Source organism: Vigna umbellata, chromosome 2, assembly GCF_029865625.1.
Source record: "Vigna umbellata cultivar VRB3 chromosome 2, Vumbellata_1.0, whole genome shotgun sequence".
Classification (NCBI taxonomy): Eukaryota; Viridiplantae; Streptophyta; class Magnoliopsida; order Fabales; family Fabaceae; genus Vigna; species Vigna umbellata.
The window spans coordinates 2,747,913-2,774,346 of NC_142166.1; the positions used below are offsets into that span (position 1 = coordinate 2,747,913).

At 36.1% G+C, this 26,434-nt stretch overlaps 7 protein-coding genes across 7 annotated transcripts; 2 read left to right on the top strand and 5 right to left on the bottom strand.

The window, feature by feature from the left end:
• Positions 1 to 588: 588 nt before the first annotated feature.
• PSI-P (photosystem I P subunit) lies at positions 589 to 1,980 on the bottom strand. Its single transcript, XM_047319785.2, has 6 exons — positions 1,739 to 1,980; positions 1,424 to 1,548; positions 1,223 to 1,309; positions 1,039 to 1,101; positions 926 to 963; positions 589 to 829 (listed from the first exon to the last, which is right to left on the bottom strand). The coding sequence occupies exons 1-6, from the start codon at positions 1,905 to 1,907 to the stop codon at positions 772 to 774; spliced, it is 540 nt and encodes a 179-aa protein (XP_047175741.1). The 5' UTR covers positions 1,908 to 1,980; the 3' UTR covers positions 589 to 771.
• Positions 1,981 to 5,057: 3,077 nt separating this feature from the next.
• Positions 5,058 to 6,394, bottom strand: LOC124843107 (Late embryogenesis abundant (LEA) hydroxyproline-rich glycoprotein family). The gene has a single exon (XM_047319744.2). It carries the CDS (start codon positions 5,861 to 5,863, stop codon positions 5,270 to 5,272), a length of 594 nt encoding a protein of 197 aa, XP_047175700.2. The 5' UTR covers positions 5,864 to 6,394; the 3' UTR covers positions 5,058 to 5,269.
• A 1,393-nt stretch (positions 6,395 to 7,787) lies between these two features.
• Positions 7,788 to 12,008, bottom strand: LOC124843103 (two-component response regulator-like APRR9). Its single transcript, XM_088105741.1, has 8 exons — positions 11,615 to 12,008; positions 10,927 to 11,088; positions 10,715 to 10,845; positions 10,442 to 10,552; positions 9,951 to 10,062; positions 9,463 to 9,865; positions 8,580 to 9,348; positions 7,788 to 8,266 (listed from the first exon to the last, which is right to left on the bottom strand). The coding sequence occupies exons 1-8, from the start codon at positions 11,793 to 11,795 to the stop codon at positions 8,153 to 8,155; spliced, it is 1,983 nt and encodes a 660-aa protein (XP_087961867.1). The 5' UTR covers positions 11,796 to 12,008; the 3' UTR covers positions 7,788 to 8,152.
• Positions 12,009 to 12,180: 172 nt separating this feature from the next.
• On the top strand, positions 12,181 to 14,195 carry LOC124843133 (oligomeric golgi complex subunit-like protein). Its single transcript, XM_047319781.2, has one exon. The coding sequence runs from the start codon at positions 12,308 to 12,310 to the stop codon at positions 13,679 to 13,681; it is 1,374 nt and encodes a 457-aa protein (XP_047175737.2). The 5' UTR covers positions 12,181 to 12,307; the 3' UTR covers positions 13,682 to 14,195.
• A 524-nt stretch (positions 14,196 to 14,719) lies between these two features.
• Positions 14,720 to 18,500, bottom strand: LOC124843134 (ribosome biogenesis regulatory protein homolog). The gene is made up of 8 exons (XM_047319782.2): positions 18,258 to 18,500; positions 18,027 to 18,177; positions 17,691 to 17,742; positions 17,432 to 17,560; positions 16,639 to 16,756; positions 15,497 to 15,680; positions 15,268 to 15,381; positions 14,720 to 15,175 (listed from the first exon to the last, which is right to left on the bottom strand). Exons 1-8 carry the CDS (start codon positions 18,368 to 18,370, stop codon positions 15,014 to 15,016), a joined length of 1,023 nt encoding a protein of 340 aa, XP_047175738.1. The 5' UTR covers positions 18,371 to 18,500; the 3' UTR covers positions 14,720 to 15,013.
• Positions 18,501 to 19,082: 582 nt separating this feature from the next.
• On the bottom strand, positions 19,083 to 20,682 carry LOC124843135 (28 kDa ribonucleoprotein, chloroplastic-like). The gene is made up of 4 exons (XM_047319783.2): positions 20,313 to 20,682; positions 19,950 to 20,051; positions 19,540 to 19,848; positions 19,083 to 19,447 (listed from the first exon to the last, which is right to left on the bottom strand). The coding sequence occupies exons 1-4, from the start codon at positions 20,631 to 20,633 to the stop codon at positions 19,394 to 19,396; spliced, it is 786 nt and encodes a 261-aa protein (XP_047175739.2). The 5' UTR covers positions 20,634 to 20,682; the 3' UTR covers positions 19,083 to 19,393.
• A 181-nt stretch (positions 20,683 to 20,863) lies between these two features.
• On the top strand, positions 20,864 to 24,652 carry LOC124843132 (conserved oligomeric Golgi complex subunit 4). The gene is made up of 3 exons (XM_047319780.2): positions 20,864 to 21,630; positions 21,996 to 22,962; positions 23,895 to 24,652. The coding sequence occupies exons 1-3, from the start codon at positions 21,002 to 21,004 to the stop codon at positions 24,522 to 24,524; spliced, it is 2,226 nt and encodes a 741-aa protein (XP_047175736.2). The 5' UTR covers positions 20,864 to 21,001; the 3' UTR covers positions 24,525 to 24,652.
• Positions 24,653 to 26,434: the final 1,782 nt, after the last annotated feature.

Below are 26,434 nucleotides of genomic sequence, written 5' to 3' on the forward strand. Positions count from 1 at the left end.
TTGTTTAGTTATGAGTACTATTAATATTATTTCATTTTACTTAACTTTCACATAAGTTTGAGAACTCCTTTCATGAAAATGGTTTTATAGAAAGATCTATTTCTAACAGTAATAATACCATATTATTTATGGATTTTGGAAAGCATTATTATTATTATTTTCCCATAAGTTGCTTGGAAAATTTTTTCCCTCTTCCAATCTTTAAATTAAATAAGGTGTGGTCAAGTTATGTTTTTAATTAGGTCAACTTATAGATATAAAAGGATTTATAAATTTGAACGTGTAGAAGTTAAAAAAGGGCTTACTTTATGTGTTAGCTTAAAACGTTGTCAAAATTAGCTAGTGATATTAAAAATTTTGTAACATAAATTTAATTGTATATTTTTTATTTAGTAAGTTATATGATGTGACATATAGAATACTAACCTATTTCTAATTGTTCCCTTGTCTTATGCTCCATTTGCTTGAAGTGACTTAAGATTAATAGTGTTGATGCTCTCTTTTACAAGTTATTTTAGCAAGTATGCTAAACATAGAAAATGAAATGGAAAAAATGATAAGGTGTCCTTAAAATTCATGCACATTAACTGAACTAAAATGTTTATCATGTTGAAGTAGATTTGATATATTAAAAATATTACATTTATTTTGAGGCTAGATTACATTACATGGGATGAAGTATGGTCAGAAGCTTATTGGGACAAATTGCATCTTCAACAAAATGCTGCAAGACAGATCTCTATTGCATCTAAGCACCAATTCCTCACTGCTTTAGCTGCTCCCAAGTATTTCATTATATGTTTCTTTTACCTTTCTTAGAAAAGCTTCCCTGTAACACCAACCAGATTATGGAAATAAAACATTCATCATCCAGTTAATTCATGCAACAAAATCATACTATATTATCAACAGAATCTGGCTCTACCTGTCTGGCTTGAAAGCTAAGTTCTTGTAAGCAAACCACTGCAAAGAAAGACAAATTGAAGATGAACTACTACTGATGATCATTTTCAATTGAAAACAGTTCAATGAACTTACCCCAGTGTAGCCAATGCCTACAACCTCAAGAACCCCAGGAATTAAAGGAAGCCTATCAATTGCCTGTTTTACAAGTGACAATCATTGCTTATGTTACCACAGCTTGATAATTTACATCAGAAACAACTTGATAATGCATTCGATGGCAACACAGTACAAAATTCAGTATTAAAAAGTAACCTACTGAGATCATTCCAGCTGAGCCCCACAATGCAACCACACCAGCTACGGCCAGTGAACTCACTGCATATTTATCTTCGACTTTCTCCCACTACGTAGCCAACATTAATCAGTAAAGTCAGAAACACAATACCAACTTCACATGCATCACCCTTTTATAATTAGCACAAGTACGTTACTTGATCAGATAATTTGAGATCCTTACAGCTTCTTGAATAGTCTTCACAATCTCTGGCGTCTCAGCAATAGCAAGCTCAGTCGTGGCAACTTCTGCTGCCGGTGCCTCTCTTGTGGTAGCCATTCCCATAACATTTCGAGCAATCCTGCGACCTGAAAGAATCAACCTTGAAAAGTTGACAACAGTGAAGAAGAAAAGCTAGAACTACCCATGATTTGGGCATGACAAAAGTGGTAGAGAGAAGCAGAAAGTTATAATCTTCACGACTCAGACCGACGTTATAAGAGAAATTGATTAAGTTGTTTATGAAATCTGAGGAAGGTTTTGAGGTAATCGACTTACAGAAAGCAGCAGTTTTCCCAGGACGAGTCTGAGACTGAACAGGCGGTGGAGGAAGAGTGGGAAGGGTGACACATTGTGGGGAAGAAGATGGCGATTGCCTTGGAGCCTTGGCGTCAACAAGGGTGGAGGAAGAGGATAAAGAGAGGGTGGAGGAGGAGGTTGAAGCCATTGCAAGTAGTGGTATGATGGATTCTGAGGACAACAGGGAAAGAATATAGATTATGTTGTTGAGATATTTATTTGGTGTGTTTGTAATTTTGTTGGCATAGATATGAATGTGGAAGTGCTTCTGCCACAGTTTGAAGTGCTGAACCACTCGTTTGTTCTGATTATGGATAGTGTGATGACATGGCTTGAAGGTTGTAGGATAGGGCTTTTATGGTTTTTCCTTGGATAGGAGGTTCCTGGTTGCCTGCCCTTTTCCAAATCAAACTCTTTTTTTAGGATCATGCAAAAATATCTTGCATCTAAAATGTCTGCACAAGATATCTCATTCATGTCAATCTGTTATGTTATGGTGAAATAAAGAACAACCTGACATAATTGGTAGGATAAAAGGAAAGAAATGGATAATGGCCCATGGATTCTACTTGAGTATATATGCACTCCTAGTTTTTCTTTCTGTACTCCCAAAATACTTTAAATGACTTCTTTTGACTTTTACTAAAAACATAATTATTCTCTTTCTCTTCTTATTTATTTTCTCAACAACCCTCACCCCTCACGTTTATCCTAGTGTCTCTCCCCAACTTACAACCTTCTTTCTTCGAATTTCTACAAGCACAATCTTTCCTTTCTACATTTTCTCTACGCATACTCTTCTTTGCACAACACTCCTCTAAAGGTAAGTTTTATTTATTTTTACTTTTGTATTGCTTATTTATTTGGAAATAACTTGAGGGTGAATGGAATTTGAAATTCTAGAGTTTAGATGGTTAATTTTGGTAAATAGTTAATTTTGGTAAATAGGTAAAACGGATTTAGAAATCCATAGTAAATGAGATCTATTAAGAAAAGCACTGAATTTTAAGGGTAAATACCATATTTCAAAACTAGATTTTAGAAAACTTTTGGAAACGACACAATAAATGATAACATTTATGAAATACAATACTAATCGCATTTATCAAAGCTAGGTATATGCTACTAACAATGACTTTAGGACCATTCTTAAATGTAAGAATTAATCCTACTAGTCTTTCAAGAACTCACTTCCCTTAATAAAATTACAAAGATAGCTGAGAAAGTTAGCCATATTAATGTCACACCAACAAGCTCAAGTAATGACGACTATATTTGTTGGTTTTGTATGTGTTATCAATCAAGATTACAATGTTAAATGCATTCAAGAATTTTAGTGCATTTTAGGATGTGTCCAAAAGAGGTCACTTACCATCTTAAATTCGTCAACACAATTATTTAAATAAATATATTCATCACGTTTTAACAACATCATTCGTTGTTATAGTTTAGTTGTAGAACATGTCAATTATGAGATTTTGTAAATGTATCATCTAAATCGGATTTCAAAATCCGATATAGTTCTAAATTGGATTTCAAAATTTAATACACTCCTACACCAAATTTTAAAATATAATACACTTCTAAATTAGATTTTAAAATCTGGTATATTAAAAAATTAAGACACTCGTTAACCGAATTTCAAAATCTAGTATACTTTTAAACTGAATTTCAAAATTTAGTACCTAGATCAAATTTCGAAATTTGAAACATTCATATACTAGATTTTAAAATCCGATATTTACTCTAAACTAAATTTTCCATTATACAAATTGAATTAAAATGATAAATAATTATAAATAATTCTCGTTGGAAAACTTGACAAAAACAGTGTAAATGAAGAAAAAGTAAGTACATATCGCTAAGCTTCAACCAAAATAAATATGAAATAAGAATTTCGTTGAAGAAAAAGAAGGTCGTTGAAGAAGAAGAACTCGTTATAAGGAAGAAGAAGAACCGAAGAAGACAAAAACACTGTTAAATATTTCATGAAAATAACTTAAGAGTACCGAAAGAAGTAAATATAGCAGTGCCGATAGTAAATACAAGTGGGTGTAGGAAAATATTAGGCCTACAACTCCAAACAAACTTACAAAGAAAGGAACGGGCTATTACTTTCACCCCACAATTGCTAACTATACACATAATTACTAAACTGTACAAAACAGAAAAAAATTCAAACATCACCACTTTTACTACCGCTGTTGTCACTATTGCCACTATCGTTGCTACACCACTATTGTAGACAAAGAAGAACAGAAAAAATGCAGAAAATAACTCGTTTTGGAAAATTTGAGTCCACGAAGAAATTATGGAGTACAGGAAGCAAAATCCAGATCATGTTTTAATATAGAACTTAAAAAAAAACAAAGATAATTGATATGAGAAGAAATTTGAATGTTACATTTCCTACTTAACTTTTAAAATTTGATTCAAAATCCAACTTTTAAAATTTTGCAGGAAGAAGGCTTAGACAGAAGATGGAAGATTATGAAAAAGTTATAATCTTGGACCCTTTGAATAAAACATACATTAAAAAAGTGATTCCTTTACCTACTAAGTTGTGGTTCTTCATTCCACTATGCACTAAATCAATCACATAAAAGGGAATCCAATACCTTCATAACAAAACTTCACTCTCAAAATCAAACTCCAATGGAGGAAGCTTCATAGATGCTATGCTCACCATTCACTACCTCAGAATTTATACCATTGTTCTTTTATCACCTATATATCTTTTATTCATTTCAGATTAAATTACTTATTATATTTTTAATTATACTTTCATCTTCATCTATTATTTCTATTTATTTTCATTCCTAACTTTTGGAGGAAACCTTATTGATTTTGAAATTCTAGGACAATATTAAATATTATTTTCTTAATCATAGCTTATAAGTTCTAAAAATATTAAAACAATATTTTATTTTGAAATAAATAAATAAATAATTTTTAATTTAGAAATCAAGTTTTTTTGAAGCATTAATGTTATTAGTTATTGATTTTATTTAAGATTATGAACTATGATAAATAGATAAGTCTCAATTATTGAATTTATGTTCATACATCTACAACAAAACTTCACTTCATATCAACAAATTTCTCCAGTTTTAGAGTCTACAAATCCAAATGTTCCATTCCCATAGCCTGCAAATTTTAGCATCGTTTTCCACCTTTCTAACCAGAGACAAGTTATGGTGTAAAAATATCAATGCTATGTAACCAATTACTTGCTGCACAAGTGCCATAACCATTGCAGCACAGTTGAAAAAGCTCCATTCACAAATAATTTGAGGAGTAAGAGAAGAAACACGCATACCTTGGTTCCTCTATATTAATAAAAACATAACCTTGTACACTGCAACTTGGAAATTCTTTCATTTTTACCTTTTCTAACACACTGAATTTGAAAAAAACTAACCCCTTTACATAATTTTCTGGTTTGGAAGGGAATAAAAAAAATAGAGTTGCACATTATTACACTGAATTGAAGACAGAAAAAAAAAAACATCATACATCGACGTCGCAGGGTGTAACTCCGAGGAGAGGAACCGGACCCACCAAACCTTTCTTCAAACCCATCAACACATCGCACTTCACATACAGTCCATAGTGCGCAGTTTTGATGGCACCAACTTTCCACCTCACCCTGCCTTGAAATATGAGCCTCAGACCCACCACCCCATAAGCCTCGTCCACCACCAACCCGTTTGACACCTCCACCGACACCGGAACCGCCGTTCCTCCGATCACCGGCGACACCGAGACCGCGGTGTGTTTGCCCTGGTGCAGCGGCGGCAGCAGGACCTGAGGCGTTATGGCCTGGTTCCTGTACGAGACGAAGGCGGATAACCTGTCGTAGTAAATGGAGACGCGCCTGTTGGGGTTCTTTATGAGGACGGAAAATTGCATGGTGGTGGACATGAGCGGTGGGGTGGTGGCGTTGAGGCCGTAGATGGCGGCTCCGATCACCGTGAAGCGGGGCTTGTGGGGACGGTAGACCAGCCAGAGCACGAGAAGAGTAACACCTGCTAAGAGGAGGAAGATGGTGATGGCCGTGCATGCTGCGCGTCTCGGATCATTGGAATGTTTGTCCTTCGACATTTTTCCTTTGTTGCAGTGTATGACTATGGAGTTTGGCAGTGAAGAAGAGGAAAAAGATGGAGAAATGAGAGGTCAATATAGGAGAGGAATCTAAGAGCAAATTGTTTAGTGCTTTTACTTCACATTTTTTTCATATATACACGTGTCTCTGTCTCTTTTTATTTTGTTTTTTTGCTTATGATAAGCAACTCTCATTCTTGACACACTTTAATCGTGTTTTGTAAATCATTATCCAGCAATTGCATATTTTTAACTAAGTCTGTACAAAAGAAAGATGCTGTAATAATGTTATATAGATCGCAAAAGTCACAAAGGAGAGTTGGAATTGGTTCACTTGGTATTGAAGTGCTTTTACATCTCTTTCAATCCATTTTTTTTTTCTTTTTTCCTTGTTATCCCTTTCACTTTTCTTTTCCTATATCTTGCAAATAATATATCTCTGTCAGTGTACATTTTGATTCTGATTACTCATCACTTCTTTTGCAGACCCAGACTCCTAACTATTTATGTGTGTTTTTCTCTCTCATTACACTTGCTTTAACTGTCAAGCGAAGATGAGTGAATAAAAACAATATGAATTAACTAATTAATTAATTTATAAATTAATCCCATGAGAATTGGGAATATTCTAAGTTTTTTGGTAGAAATTAGTTAGTGAAAAAAACAGTAAGCCTGTAGATCTTCATTTTATTTAATTTGACATCACAGTGATCAAATGTGACAACTACATATGGAGCGTCTGTATTCTTGTTCTGTTGACACGTGATTACACTGTGATATTATACTAAAGAAGTCTAGTAAGTTGATTTAGCAGAATGAATGAATTGCTTAAATTTTCTAATTGAGTAAAAGGAAAACTGTGTTACTCCTGTTTTTTCTTTGATGATGGATTGAAAAGATTTAATTATACTCTCCTTTTTTGGTATCCAAACCAAACAAATTTATTAAATATACTTTAAATCCCTTCAATTTCTCTTGAACTATATAACACTGAAGTACTGTAAATCTTATGTTTAATTAAATCAAGAGCCTCATTTAATCTCTTCGTAGGTAAGCTACACAATTAGCTCTCATGCTGCTTATGTCAGTGTACACTAATAGTCAAACCTATATTGAAAATCAAATGTGGAACCAACAAAGTTCACTGCTTTCTTATGCAACCTTATGTTAAAAAAACAAAAAGAATAGCTTCCTTTTCATGGGGTCTGGTTTTTGCTCTGGAAAATAAATGAAGCACCAAAAGAAAACAAAAGTAGAGGAGAGGGAACCGAAAGAAGAGCTAAAGGAGATGTGCCTCGATTTGACTCCTTTCGCCGACATATGGATAAACTTAGACTTAAAAAATGAACAGTTTCTGCATGCAATGAAAGAGAGATGAGATAACAAGCACTTATGTGTTTTCTATTCAGTTATACACACGTTTGGTTCCGTTTGGACCTTACCTCGCAACATCCTACAGCAAACTCAACATAATGCGATGTGTTTCCCATATCTGGTATGCACGCGTCCCATACAATTTATACACATCACACATGTTAACACTATTTATGTTTTCGTTGCCCTAATTAAGACTTCAAAACTGACTTATCCAAATTATTATAGATAACATTAAAATCTATCACTAACTCTATTTAAAAAATTGATCGCTATATTTTTTTTAACTAAGAATGAAGTCTAGTAGTATTAGACATTAAATTTCACATTAATTAAAAACATAAAAATAGAATCTGAAAATAATATATTAGCATGAATTAGGAAAAGAAAAGTGAAATACATGAACAGTGGGGTCCAAGTGCTTTTCCCAATGTTCAGTGATTACAGAAATTTCAAGCAAAATACCAATGTACCTACGTTGACTAGCTTAACTTGATTGTGCAACCAAGACTCTAGTACTCTTAAAGGGGGCCCAAATGATCAGTGGAAATATTAAAGAAAGATTACAATCCATATAAAATATAACTCCATTTTACATCATATTTCAACCCTTTAAGATGAAAGCATACCACTGCCTATATAAGGATAACCCTATACTAGCATTCAATTGAGAAACATATACACGAGATAAAATCAAAATTTCAAACCAATCCTACTAAATAATTACAATCCTACATTCTAAAAGACAACCAAGATGACCAGTCATAAGAAAATACTAACAACGCTAAAAGGTACATATTTCACCAGACACACTATACCTATAGTTAATCCTTGTCGAGACAGGCAAATCAGTTCTGGAAGTCAAATTTTAATTCAGTGATGAAGGTAATTTCAATAAGCCATAAGAAAATAATTTCAGGAATCACCACCCAGATCTGATACCGGATGACTACTGTCTACTTGGCGAACAAATTGCCCTTTCACCCGAGGGCGCTGCTCTGCCAATCTCTTCCGGCTTTGATATCGTACCTATGCAAAAAATTCAACAATAAGCAGCTGCTTATTCAACAATAACCAAATATGTTAGTCTAAGCAACATAGATAAGAAAGTAATCACAATTTAAATTGTGAGATTTTTAGTTAAAATATGATATAGGAATTTCAAAATTGACTAGACCCGCTAATAACATAAATGCTAAACTAATGAAGTTTCAAATCCTAAAGTCTGGCAATTTCAGAAATACATGGCAGCAAGCAATCGCATGACGCCCCGATAATGCCTTTACCATAAATATTTCAGAAGTAGCTCTTTTCAGAAGCAGTAATAGCACGGTAGCAATACCTTTTTCTCATAGCATCTGTCTTTCCGCTTAAGTCGAAACTTTGTTAGAGCTGCTTCTCGTTGGCTGGTGCGATGAGAATCTGTCCCTATGTATCCATCATGACTAAGGTGACCAATATCAGTGAAACTTTCGTGGTTGTCCTTGGCTACCTTGGCTGAAGTAGTATTTCCATCACTTGTGCAGCCTATGCTTCTGTATACACCACTACAATTATGATTTGTTGTATCATGGTAAAGGGCAGTATCAGCAGTCTCACTAGCAGCAGGAGAGTCCTGTGTCTCAAAATCCAAATGGCTTTGGTGATTTACATTTTGAATTGAATCATGGGTTGCATCGTCAGAGCAGTGATGATGTTTTGAGTTGCGACTTTGAGGATTAGACTGGGAGGAAGTACTAGTGGGAAACGGAGAACTCTCTTTCTGGAACAATGATTTTGGAGTCCATATGGTATGGACATCTGATTGAGAATAAAGCATAGAAGGGAAGACATTTCCATTTCCAGTTGACTTGTGATCATAAGTAACCCCTGTAGCAGGAAAGAATCCAACTTGACTGTTCGGTAATTTTGGATCAACTTGTCCAGATTGACCAATATCTGGAGTGGTGATTTTATCCTTAGTTTGATCTTTTGCACCACATTGATGAGATGTAGTAGCGTTTTCAAATAACTTAGGAGATTTCTGAGAATCATGACTAACGTTTGTTAATTTTGCAGAGATAGTTGATGGTGTTGGACAAAGGGGCTGCAACAATTTACTACTACCATACCTGCAATTTTTTTTATAACAAATTATTAAAAAATATCTATTTTTTGGAAGTTCAAAGCAAGAATTGGTACTTATTTCTTGACCTACAACAATAGCAGGCAAATAGAGAATTCACCTAGAAAAGGCAGAAGCATTTGAATGGTTCAATATTTGCCTTTCCTCAAATACAGCTTTGTACGAGCCTCCAGGAAAATATCTTCTTATAGAAAGTTCCAGTTGTGTATCAAAGTCAAACTTGGAAACGTTACCACTACTGAAACTACATTTTTCATCAGTGCTCTCTGGAAGTGTCTTGAATGTACCAATCAAGTCAATGGCCCCAGTAGACGGACCTTCCAATTCATCACTGCTTCCACGAATATCAACACTAATTGCAGGATTGGCTTTGCTCAACTCTATTCTTAGAACTTCATCCTGATTTCTCATTTCACCAAAATCATATCCTTGACCTGGCCTTAAGCCTGTTGGTTTAAAAGTTTTGTTGGACCCTTCATCTTCTGATATAAATATTGATTTGGCTGCAATACATGCTAATTGTAACTGAGTAACAAAATAAGGGCCAAAGATTTGAACACAAGTACAAAATAAAGGAAACTTGCGCACCTCCAGCTTTGTCATTATGCTTATCTGATTCCCTTTCACATTTTGTAGAGTTGTCATGCTTAATTGTGCCAATATCGGTCAAATTTGAAGAACTCTTCAGCTGTGAAATATCCTGAATATTTTCCATGCATGTACTTTCAGCTTCAAAAAATGGAGGTGCACAAGTTCTCTCTACATAGGAGTTGGCAAAACATGCAGTTTCTATACAAAGTCATGAAACCAGCCTAACCTATAAAGGAAAATTTCCAAGTTGGGAGAAGAGTGGCTTCATATAAATGCAATGGAAAATGGATTCAAGGTTTATGTCTTTGTAACTTACTCATGCCAAGCAATGAAAATGTAGAAAATACTTCAGAAATTGAATTAGCACAATAAAAAATTAGTTGCTATTTCACACATAACACTGAAATCTGAGAAACTGACATATGTAACAGTCATATTACAGCATGTTATTTCAGTGGAAGTTAAGAGACTGGAAGAGAAAAACTTACTTGAATCTCACTTGTTTTCTCGCTGCATTCATTATTTTTTGGTGTAGAAGCCACAGAACCGCTAGAATCATTGCTAGCAGCATGATTTTCTGCAGCAAAACCAAGTTCCATCTGTGGCAGTGTTAAATTTTGAGGAGGCCCGCTTATATGTATAGAAAACATGAATTGAATCAAGAAAAGGAAAGTAAATATAAGTCAAAGTAGTAAGTTCACACTAGTAGACAAAAGAAATATCAAAACATTGCCAGAAAAACAATGAAGAATATGACGTACGACATGCCTTCTCCACACATGCTGCCACAAGTTTCTTAGCTCATTCTTGCGAACAGGTTTTATAAGAAAATCAGCTGCACCTTTTAACATGCATCTGAACACCATGCTAACTGAATCGTGAGAAGACATCACTGCAAAACCATAAGAAGGTGAGAACAAATTTGAGACCATTAGCCATATCTAACTACTAACAGCACCGAGTCAACTCATACTTATGACGGGAATGTTTTTGCAAACGTCATGCTCCATGATTAAACTAAGAAGTGAAAATCCAGATATTGATGGCAAATCCACTTCAGTTAATATGAGATCTATGTCAGATGCTTTGTTCTTCAATGTCTCCCATGCCTTTAGGCCATCACAAGCTGTGGCAACTGCATGTAAATATTGCAATTAAGAAGTTCATAAGCATCTTGAGCTTGAGGGTAAACTCAATTTTCAAACACTACCTTGGAAGGAAATAACTCAGTGCCATCACAAAATACACATTTGCATGAAACAATACCCTTTATATTTAATTAAAAGAAAAAAAACAATTATTCAGTTCAAGTACGTTGTTATTAGCTGAACTGTTAACATAAATTAAACTCCTAGGTCGATTGCTATCTACTGAGTATTTTAAAAATTGATTTTCCCGCAGCAGAGTGAAGGTGAATTATGTTCTTCGCGATGCTAATTCATGCCTGGATTACGTGGCTAAGCGGGACCTCCAGGAAAAAGACCACATGAAGTCGTAGGTGAAACAAACCAGATTGAAAGCCAGTTATTGAAAAATCTACCTGTGTTCGTTTGTTTACATTAAACACGTTTAGAGAGAAAAGAGACGTAGTTTTCATTTTCTCCAGAAACATAATTTAAACAATATTTTTTTAAGAAAAAGAGAAGACAAAAAAAAGGGACCTTTGTAACTGCATTTACGGAGAAGCGCAGCAATGATCTGTCGAGTCGAATCATCAGCTTCCACAAGCAACACCCGAAGCACCATCCGAGGCAGAAAACGTTCCCACCGAACCATGGAGCCATTGTTGCTCTGTTCCTCCTGAGTCTGCATCACACCCTTCTCACCCGCCACTTCACCCATTCTCAATCAATTTGCTTCTGCTGCATTAATCCAAAACCCTAATTGAACGCTAGAAAAGTAAGAAGAAGAGGAAGACCTCATGCTGAGTCTTAAGTTGTGCAGTGAAAATATCTTAAAAGTCTGCTAAATTGAGTGGAGGAAGAAAGAGAGAGAAAGAGAATTTCAGAATTTTCAAACCGCCTTCTATACTTTGCTTCACAACCGCGAAAATCCTACAAAATATCTTCTCACCATATGCCACATACATGCATAGATACATGCGAACGTGAATCTCATCACTCTCTCAGATCTCAACTTCCACCGCATCTAAACGTGCCATGTTTCCCCTTCTGACGTGTCCCATTCTCCACCATTGGTTATTATACACGTGCCTCATTCATATTCCGAAAAATGCCACGTCGTCTATGCGCCAACACATTTTCGAGGTCTTGGTGGCCACTGTGACACGTGGAGTTAATTATGTATAATCGTTTCTGCTTCCGTCACCCATCAGAAGCGAAGAAGAAGACGAGATGCAGAGGGTCTTTGTTCGGTCCAAAACCCTAATTTCGGTTACTTCCAATTGCATCTTCTTCCCTCCACCACTACCCTTTTACTTGCAAAATCAACAAGCTTTCCACAGCAACAGCAACGGGAACACCCCTTTCGGATCACCAACTCGAGTTCAGAAGCTGATAGCTTCGCAATCAGACCCTCTTTTGGCCAAGGAAATCTTCGATGTGGCCTCTCGCCAACCCAACTTCCGCCACACTTACTCAACCTATCTCATTCTCATCCTCAAGTTGGGTCGCTCCAAACACTTCTCTCTCATCGACCATCTCCTCCGCTGCATCAAATCCGATTCCCACCCCATCACCCCCACCCTCTTCACTTACTTGATCAGAGTCTACGCGGAAGCCGATTTGCCCGACAAAGCCCTCAAAACCTTCTACAACATTCTCCACTTCAATTGCAAGCCTTTGCCCAAACACCTTAACCGCATTCTCGAGATCCTCGTTTCCCACCGTAATTACATTCGTCCCGCCTTCATTCTCTTCAAGGATGCTCACAGGTTTGGGGTGGAACCCAACACCAAGTCCTACAACATTCTCATGCGCGCGTTCTGTCTCAATGGGGACATTAGCATTGCCTACTCACTGTTCAACAAAATGTTCAAACGAGATGTTGTGCCGGATATCGAGTCTTACCGGATTTTGATGCAGGCCTTGTGTCGGAAGAGTCAAGTGAATGGTGCTGTTGATCTTTTGGAGGATATGCTCAACAAAGGGTTTGTTCCGGATTCTTTGACTTACACCACTTTGTTGAATAGTTTGTGTAGGAAGAAGAAGCTCAGGGAGGCTTACAAGCTTCTCTGTAGGATGAAGGTCAAAGGGTGCAATCCTGATATTGTTCATTATAATACTGTTATACTAGGGTTCTGTAGAGAAGGGCGCGCTCACGATGCTTGCAAGGTTATTACTGACATGCGGGCCAATGGGTGCTTGCCTAATCTTGTGTCCTATCGTACTTTGGTGAGTGGCTTGTGTGACATGGGAATGCTTGATGAGGCTAGTCAGTATGTCGAGGAGATGTTCTGCAAAGGTTTTTCTCCTCATTTTTCTGTTGTTCACGCCTTGGTGAAGGGGTTTTGTAATGTTGGTAGGATTGAGGATGCTTGTGGAGTTCTTACTAAGTCTCTTGAACATGGGGAAGCTCCTCATGTGGATACTTGGATGGTCTTAATGCCTGTAATATGTGAAGTGGATGATGGTGGGAAAATCAGTGGTGCTTTGGAGGAAGTTCTTATGATTGAAATAAAAGGACATACTAGAATTGTCGATGCTGGCATTGGTTTGGAGAACTACTTGATTAGGAAGATACGAGCCAACTCCACCAGAGTATTCTAAAACTTATGTAGGACGTACAACTTCCAACCCATGGGTTCAGAGACTTCTCCATACTGTTGAGACAAATGTGGCATGGCTGCGACCACTAATGACTGCTAACACTTATGACACTTTGTTCATATGAGTATTAACCTCATTGTGTAAAAGGCTAAAAGTCATTATGATGCAGAAAAGATTTAGCTAGGCGGTCTTCAGTATAACCCAGATGCTAGAGCTTTGGTAAGTCACTTCAGTGTCATGCCTCAGAAGGGACGAGTTCGCATGCCTTACCCAAATGGAAACGATTCTAAATTTAGAAAAGGTTTGTGGGATTCTAGATTTCTTGGGTGAGAACCCTTGATCTATATGACCTGGAGTTAACTCCAGGAGAGGTTAGGGGTGTGTTGGGTCTGCGGGTTGGTTTTAAACTAGAAGCAGTAGCTGCTGTGAAGTTGTATCATCCGTTTATATGGCCTCTTCACATTTTTTTTCATTAAATTTTCATCGGATAAGTATTACACCTTCATTCTTACTACATTTGTTGTTTGGTTAGTTAACACACAATTTGTTGTGAGTTGCATTGTTAGCTTCAAATAAAGAGTTAGCAAGAGTATTCAAGTTTGCCACCGGAGAGGCTGAGATATTAAGCATATATACGGACCATCGGACCATCCTGCGTAAAATGGTTTTCTTTTTTGTAAATCCATTTGGAACACTCGTATTTTTTTAATTCTGCAAATCAATTAAGACTTAGTTCTTGATTGTTCAGTAAAGTTACGTTGCACGTGTTTTGGATAATTAATTTGTATTTAAACAATTATACTGGCATAGTCCGAAGTACTTTACAAATTAATGTGATTTAAAATCATTTAAAATGATTCAATAAATTACATTTTCACTGAAGTTTTCTTTTGTATATTTCGTTAGTTACACTAAATATTGAATTTTGTTTTATAAAAATTAAAAGGTTTAACTATACATACCGTACAAATTAGGTAAAATAATACATGTTCTATTTTATCCATAATATTTGTCATCCATTCGATAAATTAAAAAGCCTTGCCAAATAAAAGATGTAATTAATATATAGATGGGAAATAAAGAGGATTGCAACAGATAGATGAAATTAGTCTACAAAACTTGAAACCAATAAACAGTTTCCAAGAACTCTACAATACTCGTTTTAATAAAATCCAAACTATTCCCCTTTTCGCCTTGCCTTCCTTGAAATTTCCCTTTCTAAGAGACTCTTTTTCAGGTTACAAATCGTAATATGAAATTAGACTACAAAACTTGAAACTAGTAAATAGAGCTTCCGATAACTCTTCAAAACTTGTTTTAATAAAATCTAAATTATTTTCCTTTCCCTTTTCCTTTCTTGAAATCTCCCTTTTTCTTGAAATTTCCCTTTTTAAAGGACTTTTTCTCAGGTTTCAATTTGTTGTCAGCTGGTGAAGCCTTCCCTTTCTCGCTCCTTCGTTTCTTCTCTTTCTTCACATTGTGCATTGTGACGGCCTAGAATTCAGAGAGCACATTTTTGACAAAATAAAAAAGTTAACAAAACTGGGCAAATTTGAAATCCATGTCACTAAATGACTTTACTGTACCTTTTCAACATTTAGTATGTTATGAGAATTCTTGGAGATGATTTTGTTCAATATTTTTTCAGTTTGCTCCCTCTCTAGTGATCCTATCCCGGTTCCTTCCACCACTGGCAGGAACTAAATGAAAATAAAACAATGGAAGTTGATAAGTCAATTTAGTTAAAAATGGGTGCTTCTATAACAATTTACATGGCTAAGAGAAACAGTTATCTGTGAGTTTACAGTGCACAACCTTTCGATATTTTCCTTTATGTTTTGCAGGCTTTTCACCCAGCAATTTCTTGTCAAATTTCCCACCACTGGCTGTTGCAGTTGCTGCGATTCCTGCTACATTACCTAGTTCATCCTTTGTAACTTTCTTGGGCGCTGCCTGAGTTCCTGTTATAGGCAAAGCTGTAGCTGCCAACTGAACATGGCTGCATAATAATGTGTTCAGACTTCATTACAATAACGAACATATGATGAGTAGCAGGGAGAAAAACAATAAAGAGTATATTAAAGAAAACAAGAAACACCAGGTCAACACCCTACAACAATCTTAGTCAAAAGATAGGACTTTGGGGGGACAACAATAGCCTCTAGATTACTCAATTGCTTCCAAAGTTCGGGAAATTACCACATGCAAGAAAGTCAGACTTTAAATAAAGTTGAGATGCCACCAATAGAAAAGGTAAGATTTTCCATCTAGAATATCATATACCCACAACAGTAAAAGTTATTCCACCATTGGAGCATGTAAGGCCGTCATCTCCAACCCAGTATCAATTCCTATGATTCCTAAATGGGATCCACTTCTACATATTAATCACTTTCACTTGTTTTTATCATTGCACCCATATTCTCTAATTCAGTAGCTCTGAAAAAAAATTAAATAGATCCCACTGATAATCTCATTTTACCAATAGAAATACCCAAACACATTATAAAATGAAAAGTAAAAATAAAATTAAAATTTCACACTTTCTTAAAATAAAAACATGGTCCACTTGAAAAATTAAGTACAACGTAGGTGCTTATGAGGTAATGGTAAGGGAAAAGAAGGAGTTAAGCACCTCCCAATGCAGATGCCTTAACAAATAAAAGAAAAATATCACTAACTGAAACTGCATATATCATTTGGCTTATGCAAAGTTTAGTATAAGAAAACTCAGTAAAGACTTCCTGAATGAGAAAAGAAAGTAGGCGATGGCCCAACTCTCCAAGGTGAGATATAACTGACTCCAATGGCCAAAATAAAACGCAAAGGTCCATGATCCATGAAATAAAGTGTGCACACAACTATAAGTCAATAATGTATACTATAATGAACATTAACGAATAGAATTCCCTGCTACAAAATCTTCAAGGTAAATTGGAAAACATTATGTTACAAACCTTGGTAAAGCACCAAATTTAGCAGCTTCTTTCAAGTTCTGTAGTCGATTTTTATCCTGCTTTTCAATTCTTTTCTTCTTATTTTCTTTTCTTTTTGCAAAAGGATCCTCTGCTGGATCTACAAAATGTTACAATACCATTACTAATATGACATAAATATAGCTTTAATCAGTGTACTAAAAACAAAGCCAAAAAATGTTAATTACAAGTTTATATTCATGAAAAGATATGTTGACGTCAAAAGAATAATAACATTAAGCATAAATGGTGTAAACGAATATCTATATGGTTTGAAATATAGACATATAAACACTATCTAACTTCCACATTATCACATACAATAAATTTCATAACCAAAAATAACAACCCCAAAATGGTAGGAAAATAAAATCCTCAAGATTTGAAATCTTGACCGAAGGGTATTCAATTAAACAGATTCCGTGTTTAATGCTCTGGTAACCCACAATGCCAACCATATGTCCGACTAGGCATTGAGCATGCCCTGATATATATAAATATTTCCATTGTACAACCTGGGTCTTCTAAAGAGCCAATGCTGTCCTGATTCATAATTTTTCTCATTAGAACTGTTTTTTAGTACACAGACCTTATAAAGGTCTGCCATGAAGTATCCTATGTTAAAATTTTATCATATGCTGAACACATTGTAGTGGTTCTGTTGGTGCCCGAAAGTGACAACTTAAAGTAGAGTGTCGGCAGTCTACACCTAATTCGTGACCATTAAGAGAAACATGGTAGCAGTTCATGTGGAATAGGATGTTCGATCATTTACCATCAGTTTCTTTTGCCTCAATGATAGGTACAGCGTCTTCATCATTTGCACGATCATACCCAAATCTCCGTTTCCAGGTTCCAGATTGTTCATCATACACAATCTTGTCTTTTTTCCGATTCTGTATGCCTGAAAAAATAACACAGGATGATATACATCAGTTCAACTAATAAAAGTAGGGAGCACTAAGCCCAACACGGACTGCATGAACAGCATTAAGATTATTTGAGAGTCACAAGTGCATTATGAATAGACAAACCTTTCTTTTTGGCAAAAACTTCCCATTTAGTAGGAGGCTTAGGTTTTGGAAGCTGAAAGCATCATAAAAATTGATGAGCAAGTGATTTAACTAATTAGACATGAAGCAAAAAATACTACAAGCAAAGAACGACGATAGAATCACAGAACCAATACAATTGAATAGCTAATTGCAATGCAAACACATATATAGGAAGAGGCTTTTATTTAGCCGTTTGAAAGTTGCAATACAATAGAATAAGGATCAGGAATACGAGCATTAAAGTGAAAAGTCACAATTAATAGATTGCATAACCTTTGAAATTAAAGAATAATAAATATTTGAGTGTGGGATTACATGTTTTTCTCTTGGCAGTTTAGTTAGTGGCGTAGGCAAGTTGACAAGGGGGCCATCTACATCTTCGGTTGATGGTAAGGTGAAGAGAGCATCTGCGATCGCTTGAATCAAGTGAGTGCCTTTCAGCAAACACTGCTTGACGATTTCCTCCCTGTGTTCAATTAAAGTAAGCAAGGACAGTGTCAAAAACCAAAAACCCTAAAGAAGAGGAAGAAGACGGTACCTGGGTACCTGGAAAGAGGTGGTTGAGAGGGGAAAGTGTGACTGGAGTCGAAAGCCATGAGGTGCCCAAGGTCCACATCGAACTTGTGCTGTTTCTCACCCTCAATCTCCATCTCCGTCATTTTCAGTTTCAACAAATGAAACCAATATCAAACCTCTGCGCCGTCGAAGGTGGTTAACGGCTTAAGGGTTTGTTTATGTTGTGCTCTGATGTTTTGCAGCGCGAGAATGAAAGAAGAAGTGAAATCGAGGCCCAACAAAAAGGCCCAATAAAAACAACAATCAAAGTTAAAAAAAAGGCTTTTCATTCCTACAGCCCCACAATTACTAACTGCACCGCATAATAGTAGAAAAAGATTAAAACACTCCCCAAAATTGAACCACACCACCTCCCGCGCCGCTTCCACCATTGTTACTGCTGCAGACAAAGAAAACATGGAAAAAAAAAATCATTTTGCAAAGGTTTTTCCTAAAGGGCATTTAATGTGTTTCGGAAAGTTCTTTCCAAAACACATATAGTGTTAGGAAAACTTTCCAAAAAGACATTATAGGCATTTTTAAAAAATTTGTTCTAAAAATTTTATTCTGAAAAGTTTATGTCAAACTTTTAGTTTAGAAAATTTTGTTCTAAAAATATTACTTCAGAAATTCCCAAAACTTATGCTGAAAATTTGATTATATTTTCTGAAGAATCATTTAATATTACTTTGAACTGCACGGCAGTGGTAAAGAGTTGCCTCAGTGATATTTCTCATTTTGATTTTTGCTTGCTCTACAAGTGAGCATAATCCTGCACCTAATTAGTCGCTGCTAATTTAAAGAATTACAGATATGTGAAAATAAACTGAAGTTTCCTATCAGGTCTGCCGTTCTATTTCTTGATCTTAAGTTGAATACTTTTTCACTCAAAAAATCATGTTTTGAACTATCACATATACAGAGATATTGTTGATTGGAAATTTGAATACAAGGAATAAATCCAGATTTTGATGGACTTTTCACAGTAGATCTACCCCCACTTGCTGACATATTCTAGCTCTCAAGTTCTCCCATCAATCTCAGTTATGGATACCAGACCAGAGCTTCCTCCCAAACAATCAAAATTGCAACTATCACTGCGCAAAATCTGAATATCCTGTCAGATCTTATTCCTCTCTCTTTAAACGCTCTCTAATCACTAGTGTTCGACCACAAAGCACCTGCCAGAAAGACCAGACCAGGTATCAGACAGTAGCTCATGAATAAGAAGCACAACAATGAAAAGCGGCAGAGATAGAATGCATATATATACCGTTCCATTGAGAGATAGTGCAGCATTTCGTTCTCTCTCTGAAAGATAGGAAACAAACGCATAAACCCTTTGTTTTCCTTGTCTCGTATCTTGCAACACCCTTACACTGGTCACATTACCAAATCTACCAAAAAGCTGCCTCAGGTCTTCAGGCATGGTAAACTTGGAAAGATTCCCAACATACAACTTATGAGGACCTTCATAGTATATAGTTCTCATGGGTAACGAATTCATCGTGTCAAGATTCCTCCTCCTCTTGGGATTCATCTCAGCTGAAAATCTAACCAGCACTTCGCGCCCACCAACATCCTTCAGTTGTGAAAAAGGAACCAAAAACACATTTTCAGAACAAACGAACAGCCAGAACACATTAACGAAATAATGCATCATCGAGTTTCACACTCACGAACCGATGCATCCAATGCCTCAATTGCCTTTTTTGCGGAGTCAATAGATGCCATTGTGACATAAGCACTCCCTCTACTCTCACCAGTCTCCTCACTGCGGCAAACCTGCAAAAGTGCAGTCACCCATCAACACAGTACCTTGTCATCATTACCACCATTGCTGATTCAGATCATAACTATGAAAGGGGGAAACATTTGTGCTGCTGAACTAGCTAGTTAATAATGAAAACGAAGATGATAAATAGAGCAAAGAAGATTTCAAGCTCTGTTTTTTTTAAAAAAAAATTGAATAATTTAGTGAGAAGAGAAGAGAGGGTATAGTAAAATGAATGTCAAATAAGGAAAAGGTGAAAGAAGCCATAAAACCTGAGCAGAGAGTACGGTTCCATGAGGGTTGAACATATGAAGTAGATGTTGTACGTCACAGCTTCTTGGAAGGTTGCAGATGTAGACTTCGGTTGGTCTTGGTTGCTTGAACGTTTCTTCCTCCGCGTTTTGTCCTCCGTGAACGACCCTTCCTTTATCCACCGTGGCCGCCGAGGCGGTGAAGGAGAAAGTCGTAGCCTTGGAAAAGGAAACGAATGGTTTGCGGGAAGATCTGAATTGGGTGTGGAGATGGTGGTTGAATAAGGGTGTGGGTAAGGAGGAAGATGTGAAGGAGAGCAAGAAAATGGTATTAGGTGCCATGTTTAGCCTCGGTGTGTGCTATGCTGTGCTGTGTTTTCTTTTACACCCAATCCATTTAACCCCAAATACACTTTTTTTTTCTTTTCTAAAACATTACTTTTATTAAAATAACATTGAAAAAATTACTAATAAATAAAGAATAGTTTATAAATGATGAATTTTAAAGGAAAAAATTATAAAATAAAGAATAAAGTTAAATATTTCATGAGAAAATAAGTTCTTAGAAAAACCATGGGTACCATAATTAAGAAAAGAGTGTAATAGTAATTAAGAGTTAGATAATAAACTCCCTTTGTTGTTGTAGTTACTTCAGATCTGATCTGAAGGGGAATGTGATTGTAGGTTGGGCAATTCATGGTGTGAGAAGGATGGGGACTACGCCTGAGGTCAACGGGAATAATGTAGCGGACGAAGAAACTCTCGGCGGCTCAATTCATTTCGGCACGGCGGAGGCCGTTGAATACGTCCGTTCGCTCACCGACGTCGGCGCCATGACGCGCCTCCTCCATGAGTGCATCGCTCACCAGAGAGCCGTCGACGTCGAACTCGACGAGCTTCTCTCGCAGCGCACTGACCTCGACCGTCACCTCCTCCAGCTCCAGCGCTCCTCCGATGTCCTTGACATCGTCAACTCCGACGCCGACTACATGCTCTCTAATGTGGCTTCCACATCCGACCTCGCTGACCAGGTCAGCAGCAAGGTCCGCGAGCTTGACCTGGCGCAGTCGCGCGTCCGCAACTCGCTCCTCCGCATCGACGCCATTGTGGAGCGCGCCAACTCCCTCGAAGGCGTCCACCGTGCCCTGGAGGCAGAGGACTATGAGTCTGCCTCCCGCTACGTCCAGACCTTCCTCCAAATTGACACGCAGTATAAAGATTCCGGCTCCGATCAGCTTCAGAGGGATCGCTTGTTGGCAGCGAAGAAGCAGTTGGAGGGAATTGTAAGGAAGAAGCTCTCTGCCGCAGTGGATCAGCGCGACCACCCCGCCATTCTCAGGTTCAGTCACGGATCTATAAATTTTAAGTTGCGGGTACAACAGTATAGTAGATTGACTCTTTTTTCTACTATATCGTAAATTATGGGAGTAATGCATATACATATATATTACAGATATGAGCAAACTGTATATGCACAATTTTTTTCGCTGGAATCCTGTCATCCAATTGCAAATTGTTATATTTGATGAGTTTGTCCACTTTCACATTTGTTAATTTAATACTCATTCATACCATGACTTTTCTGTTTGTATAATAATGTGTACATATAGTTTTTGCAATGAGTGCGTAGAAATTGAAGTTGATATTATGTTAAGAAAAAAAACTTGTGCCACAATGCCTGAACCTTGATCCATCATTGCTCAGGTTCATTCGACTCTTCACCCCGCTGGGTGTGGAGGAGGAGGGATTGCAGTTGTATGTTGGGTACTTGAAGAAAGTGATTGCAATGAGGTCAAAAATGGAGTTTGAGCAATTGGTGGAGACAATGGATCAGCGTAATGTCAACTTTGTTGGTTGTTTGACCAATTTGTTCAAGGACATTGTGTTGGCGATTGAGGAGAATAGTGAGATCTTGAGTGGTCTTTGTGGGGAGGATGGTATTGTATATGCCATCTGTGAGCTTCAGGAGGAGTGTGATTCTCGCGGTTCTGTGATTTTGAACAAGTATATGGAGTATAGGAAGTTGGCTAAGTTGTCCTCTGAGATAAATGCTCACAACACCAATTTGCTTGCTGTTGGAGGAGGTCCTGAGGGTCCTGACCCACGAGAGGTTGAATTATATTTGGAGGAGATTCTCTCCCTTATGCAGCTTGGTGAAGACTACACTGAATTCATGATTTCAAAGATCAAAGGGCTTACTTCTGTTGACCCTGAGTTGCTTCCCCGTGCCACCAGAGCTTTTCGTAGTGGCAGTTTCAGCAAGGTTGCACAAGATTTAACTGGATTTTATGTGATTTTGGAGGGATTTTTCATGTTGGAGAACGTCAGGAAAGCAATAAGGATTGATGAACACGTGCCTGACAGCCTTACCACTTCTATGGTGGATGATGTATTTTATGTATTGCAGAGTTGCCTGCGGAGGGCAATATCCACTTCCAATATCAGTTCTGTTGTTGCCGTTTTGAGTGGTGCCAGCAGTTTACTCGGTAATGAATATAATGAAGCCTTGCAGCAAAAAATAAGAGAGCCAAACCTTGGTGCAAAGTTGTTCTTTGGTGGCGTTGGTGTGCAAAAGACAGGGACAGAAATTGCAACAGCTTTGAATAATATGGACGTTAGCAGTGAGTATGTTCTGAAGCTAAAACATGAAATTGAAGAACAGTGTGCTGAGGTGAGTGTTGTATATTTTTAGTACCTTACAATTGTATATCACTAATGAAACTCATTAAATTTTGAATTATGAGCAGTAAGTATAGTTGGCACACCCTTGCCTTATTCATTGTTTGCCTGGGGTCCCATTATGAGGTAATTTTAGGTTCCTAGGTTAGGGGCAGTTTGTGTCATTTTATTTGTGCAGGATGTAGTTCTGAATTTCTGTAACATGATTTAGAGTTTTATGTGATATTTACAAATCTTGGATAAAGTTATAGACGGTATAGGAAAAACCAATTTCAAGATTGACATTTTTGCAACTTCAAAACCACAGATTGAGGATGTTTCTGTCCTTAGTGTTGATGAATACACAGTCTAATCTGTAGCAATCCTCTCAGTAACATAAATATTGAGACAATTGATTAAAAGAATGCACTTGAAGCATGATTTAGAAATTCAGAAATTGTAGCAATGATTTTGCCCAATGAACTATGTACATCGGTTTCCCCTGAATGTTGTGATGAATACATGTTCAAATTTATAGCAACCCTTCTGTTAACATTAATACGGAGATGATTGATTAGAAAAGTGCAATCAAAGTATGGTTTAGAAATTCAAAATTTTTGTATTGATGATTCACTTTATGAACTATTTTCCATTTTAAACTAGATGTTTCTTGAGACGTGCGAGTTTACTAATTGAATATTTCATATTTGTCTTTAGCTTTGTCAACTGCTCCTCCTTCATTTTTAAACGAAAAGAATGTAGCTGGAACAGACTTACAGACTATTTATTTTTAAGAACTGTTTCTCAATATATACAGCGCTATGTCGATTTGTCCTGTGTTGGTTTATAATGTATAGGTCATTCTTTATTTATGTATATTTGTTTTGCCTATATAACATACAAGTTTAAAGTTGCAGAATTAACGGACTGAATAACTTCATGCAGGTGTTTCCTGCATTAGCTGATCGAGAAAAGGTAAAATCTTGTTTGACTGAGTTGGCAGATAGCAGCAATGCTTTCAAGCAAGCTTTGACTGCTGGCATAGAACAACTTGTGTCAACCATTACACCTCGAATAAGACCAATATTAGACAGCGTTGGAACAATTAGCTATGAGCTTTCGGAGGCTGAGTATGCAAATAATGAGGTGAATGATCCATGGGTTCAGAGACTTCTCCATGCTGTTGAGACGAATGTGGCATGGCTGCAGCCACTAATGACAGCTAACAATTATGACACGTTTGTTCATTTGATTATTGACTTCATTGTGAAAAGGCTAGAAGTTATTATGATGCAAAAGAGATTTAGTCAGCTAGGCGGTCTTCAACTTGACAGAGATGCTAGAGCTTTGGTAAGTCACTTCAGTGTCATGACACAGAGAACTGTCAGAGACAAGTTTGCACGTCTTACTCAAATGGCAACAATTCTAAATTTAGAAAAGGTTTCTGAGATTCTAGATTTCTGGGGTGAGAACTCTGGACCTATGACCTGGAGATTAACTCCAGCAGAAGTTAGGCGTGTATTGGGTCTGCGGATTGATTTTAAACCAGAAGCAATAGCTGCTGTGAAGTTGTAATATCGGTTTATATGGTCTCTTCACATTCTTTTCTTTTTTTTTCTACTTTAATTTTTCATGTGATAAGTATTACAGATTCATTCTTACTACTTTTGGTGTTTGGTAAGTTAACCTACAGTTTCGTTATACGACTCACATTGTTAGCTTCAATGGCAAAATAATAGGCAGAGTATTCAGATTTGGCGCCCGAGAGGCCAAGATATTACTCGTATAGTGTAAAATGGTCTTTGTTCCTGAATATCCACTTTCCAATTTTGAATTTTTGAATATTTTTCTGTAAATCAATTTGAGACATAGTTCATGCGTGTTTAGTAAAGTTCATTAAATATTTAACTTCCAAACAACTTTTCTTGCGTTTCGTTGCGGAATATACGAGTGTTGCATTTATTTGAATAATTAATTGTTATTTAAATAATGATGCTGACAAAGTCCAAAGTATCATTTTACGCACTTCTGTAATCACATCATATATGCTGCATATGTTAGACACCCCCTGCAGATATCACAAATTAATACTCTAGTTTGGAATGTCATTACTTGTCAATCTATATTTTTATTTTTATTTTGAATTTATTATCCAGGTTTCCGATAAGGATAGTTTTCTAGCTTCTTCTTTTTTTCCTGCCATATATATATATGAGTTAATTAATAATACTATGGTTAAATAATCACTACAAAACAGAGTCCACGACATAAACTAATTCAATATTAGTCATAGAATCCGTTCACATTATTCATGAAAGTTTTCAGCTAACCTCCAAAGTCAATGCAGCTAGCTCACCAGCTAGCATGAGTAAACAATCATCAGTGAAAAACAATGCTATCAACACTCACTTCAGTAGCTATAACCTAACACAAGAAACCAGATAAATGGTGGAAGAGGCAAACACTCAACTGAAGAAGTTTAATTTACAAATTGTAAAAAAATAAGTTTAATTTACAAATCTTATACTACTGAAAAACACATAAATCATGTGTGTCTTTGTTAACAATTATATCTTGTGTCTATATAACTCCTGGTAAATTATCTCATTGCATTAGGAAAGAACTTTAATAGTGAGAATCTTATTTTAAAAAAAATATAGTTAAATATGTTTTTAATCTTAAATTTTTTATACGATATTGAAATTCATCTTTATTTCAAATTTTAATATAATATCATCTCAAACTTTATAATTGAATAAATACAATTTTTCTAAGTTAACAATGTGAAATTTTTTTAATGTGTTAGACTGTATTTAACATTAACATTTGAACTCTTTACATAATACTGTGTTTATACATAAAAAGAAGTTGACATTATTACGTTAAAAGGATTTTACATTGAAAAAAATGTATCAAAATTTAGAACAATAATGAATTTAAATTTTACTTTGAAGTTTAAATTTTAAGTTAAAAAAATATTAAGATGTCACTAGAAAGTCACAAAAAGGTGATAATAATGAAGGAATGCATATTTATCCGTTCTAGCATTAGCCACACTTTTGAAATGCTTTACAAAGTTTAAAGTGTATAGGTTGCATAAAAACTAAAAGAAAAACACACAAGAAAGGTGATTGGCACTGCTAGCCTCTCTTTAAAGAATCATGACGAAGTTTATATGTGAAGAATTTGTTGTAATTCAAATTTTAAAATCCTAAATACAAATTGAAAATTTTTCAAAATTGAGATCGTAGTTAAGTTTAAAAGATATAAAATCACAAGTATTTTAGTAAATTTAAATTTTAGTGAACCATATTACTTATTTAGGTAATTTCATGTCATAAAATTTAAAAATAATTTACTACAGTGCAAAAATCTCTAATAAAAATTCAATCCAATATCCAACATTAGAGTAAATTAGATTATATCAACCATCAACCAAACTCAATCATATGAAACTGAGTTCAGGATAAATCATGAGTATACCA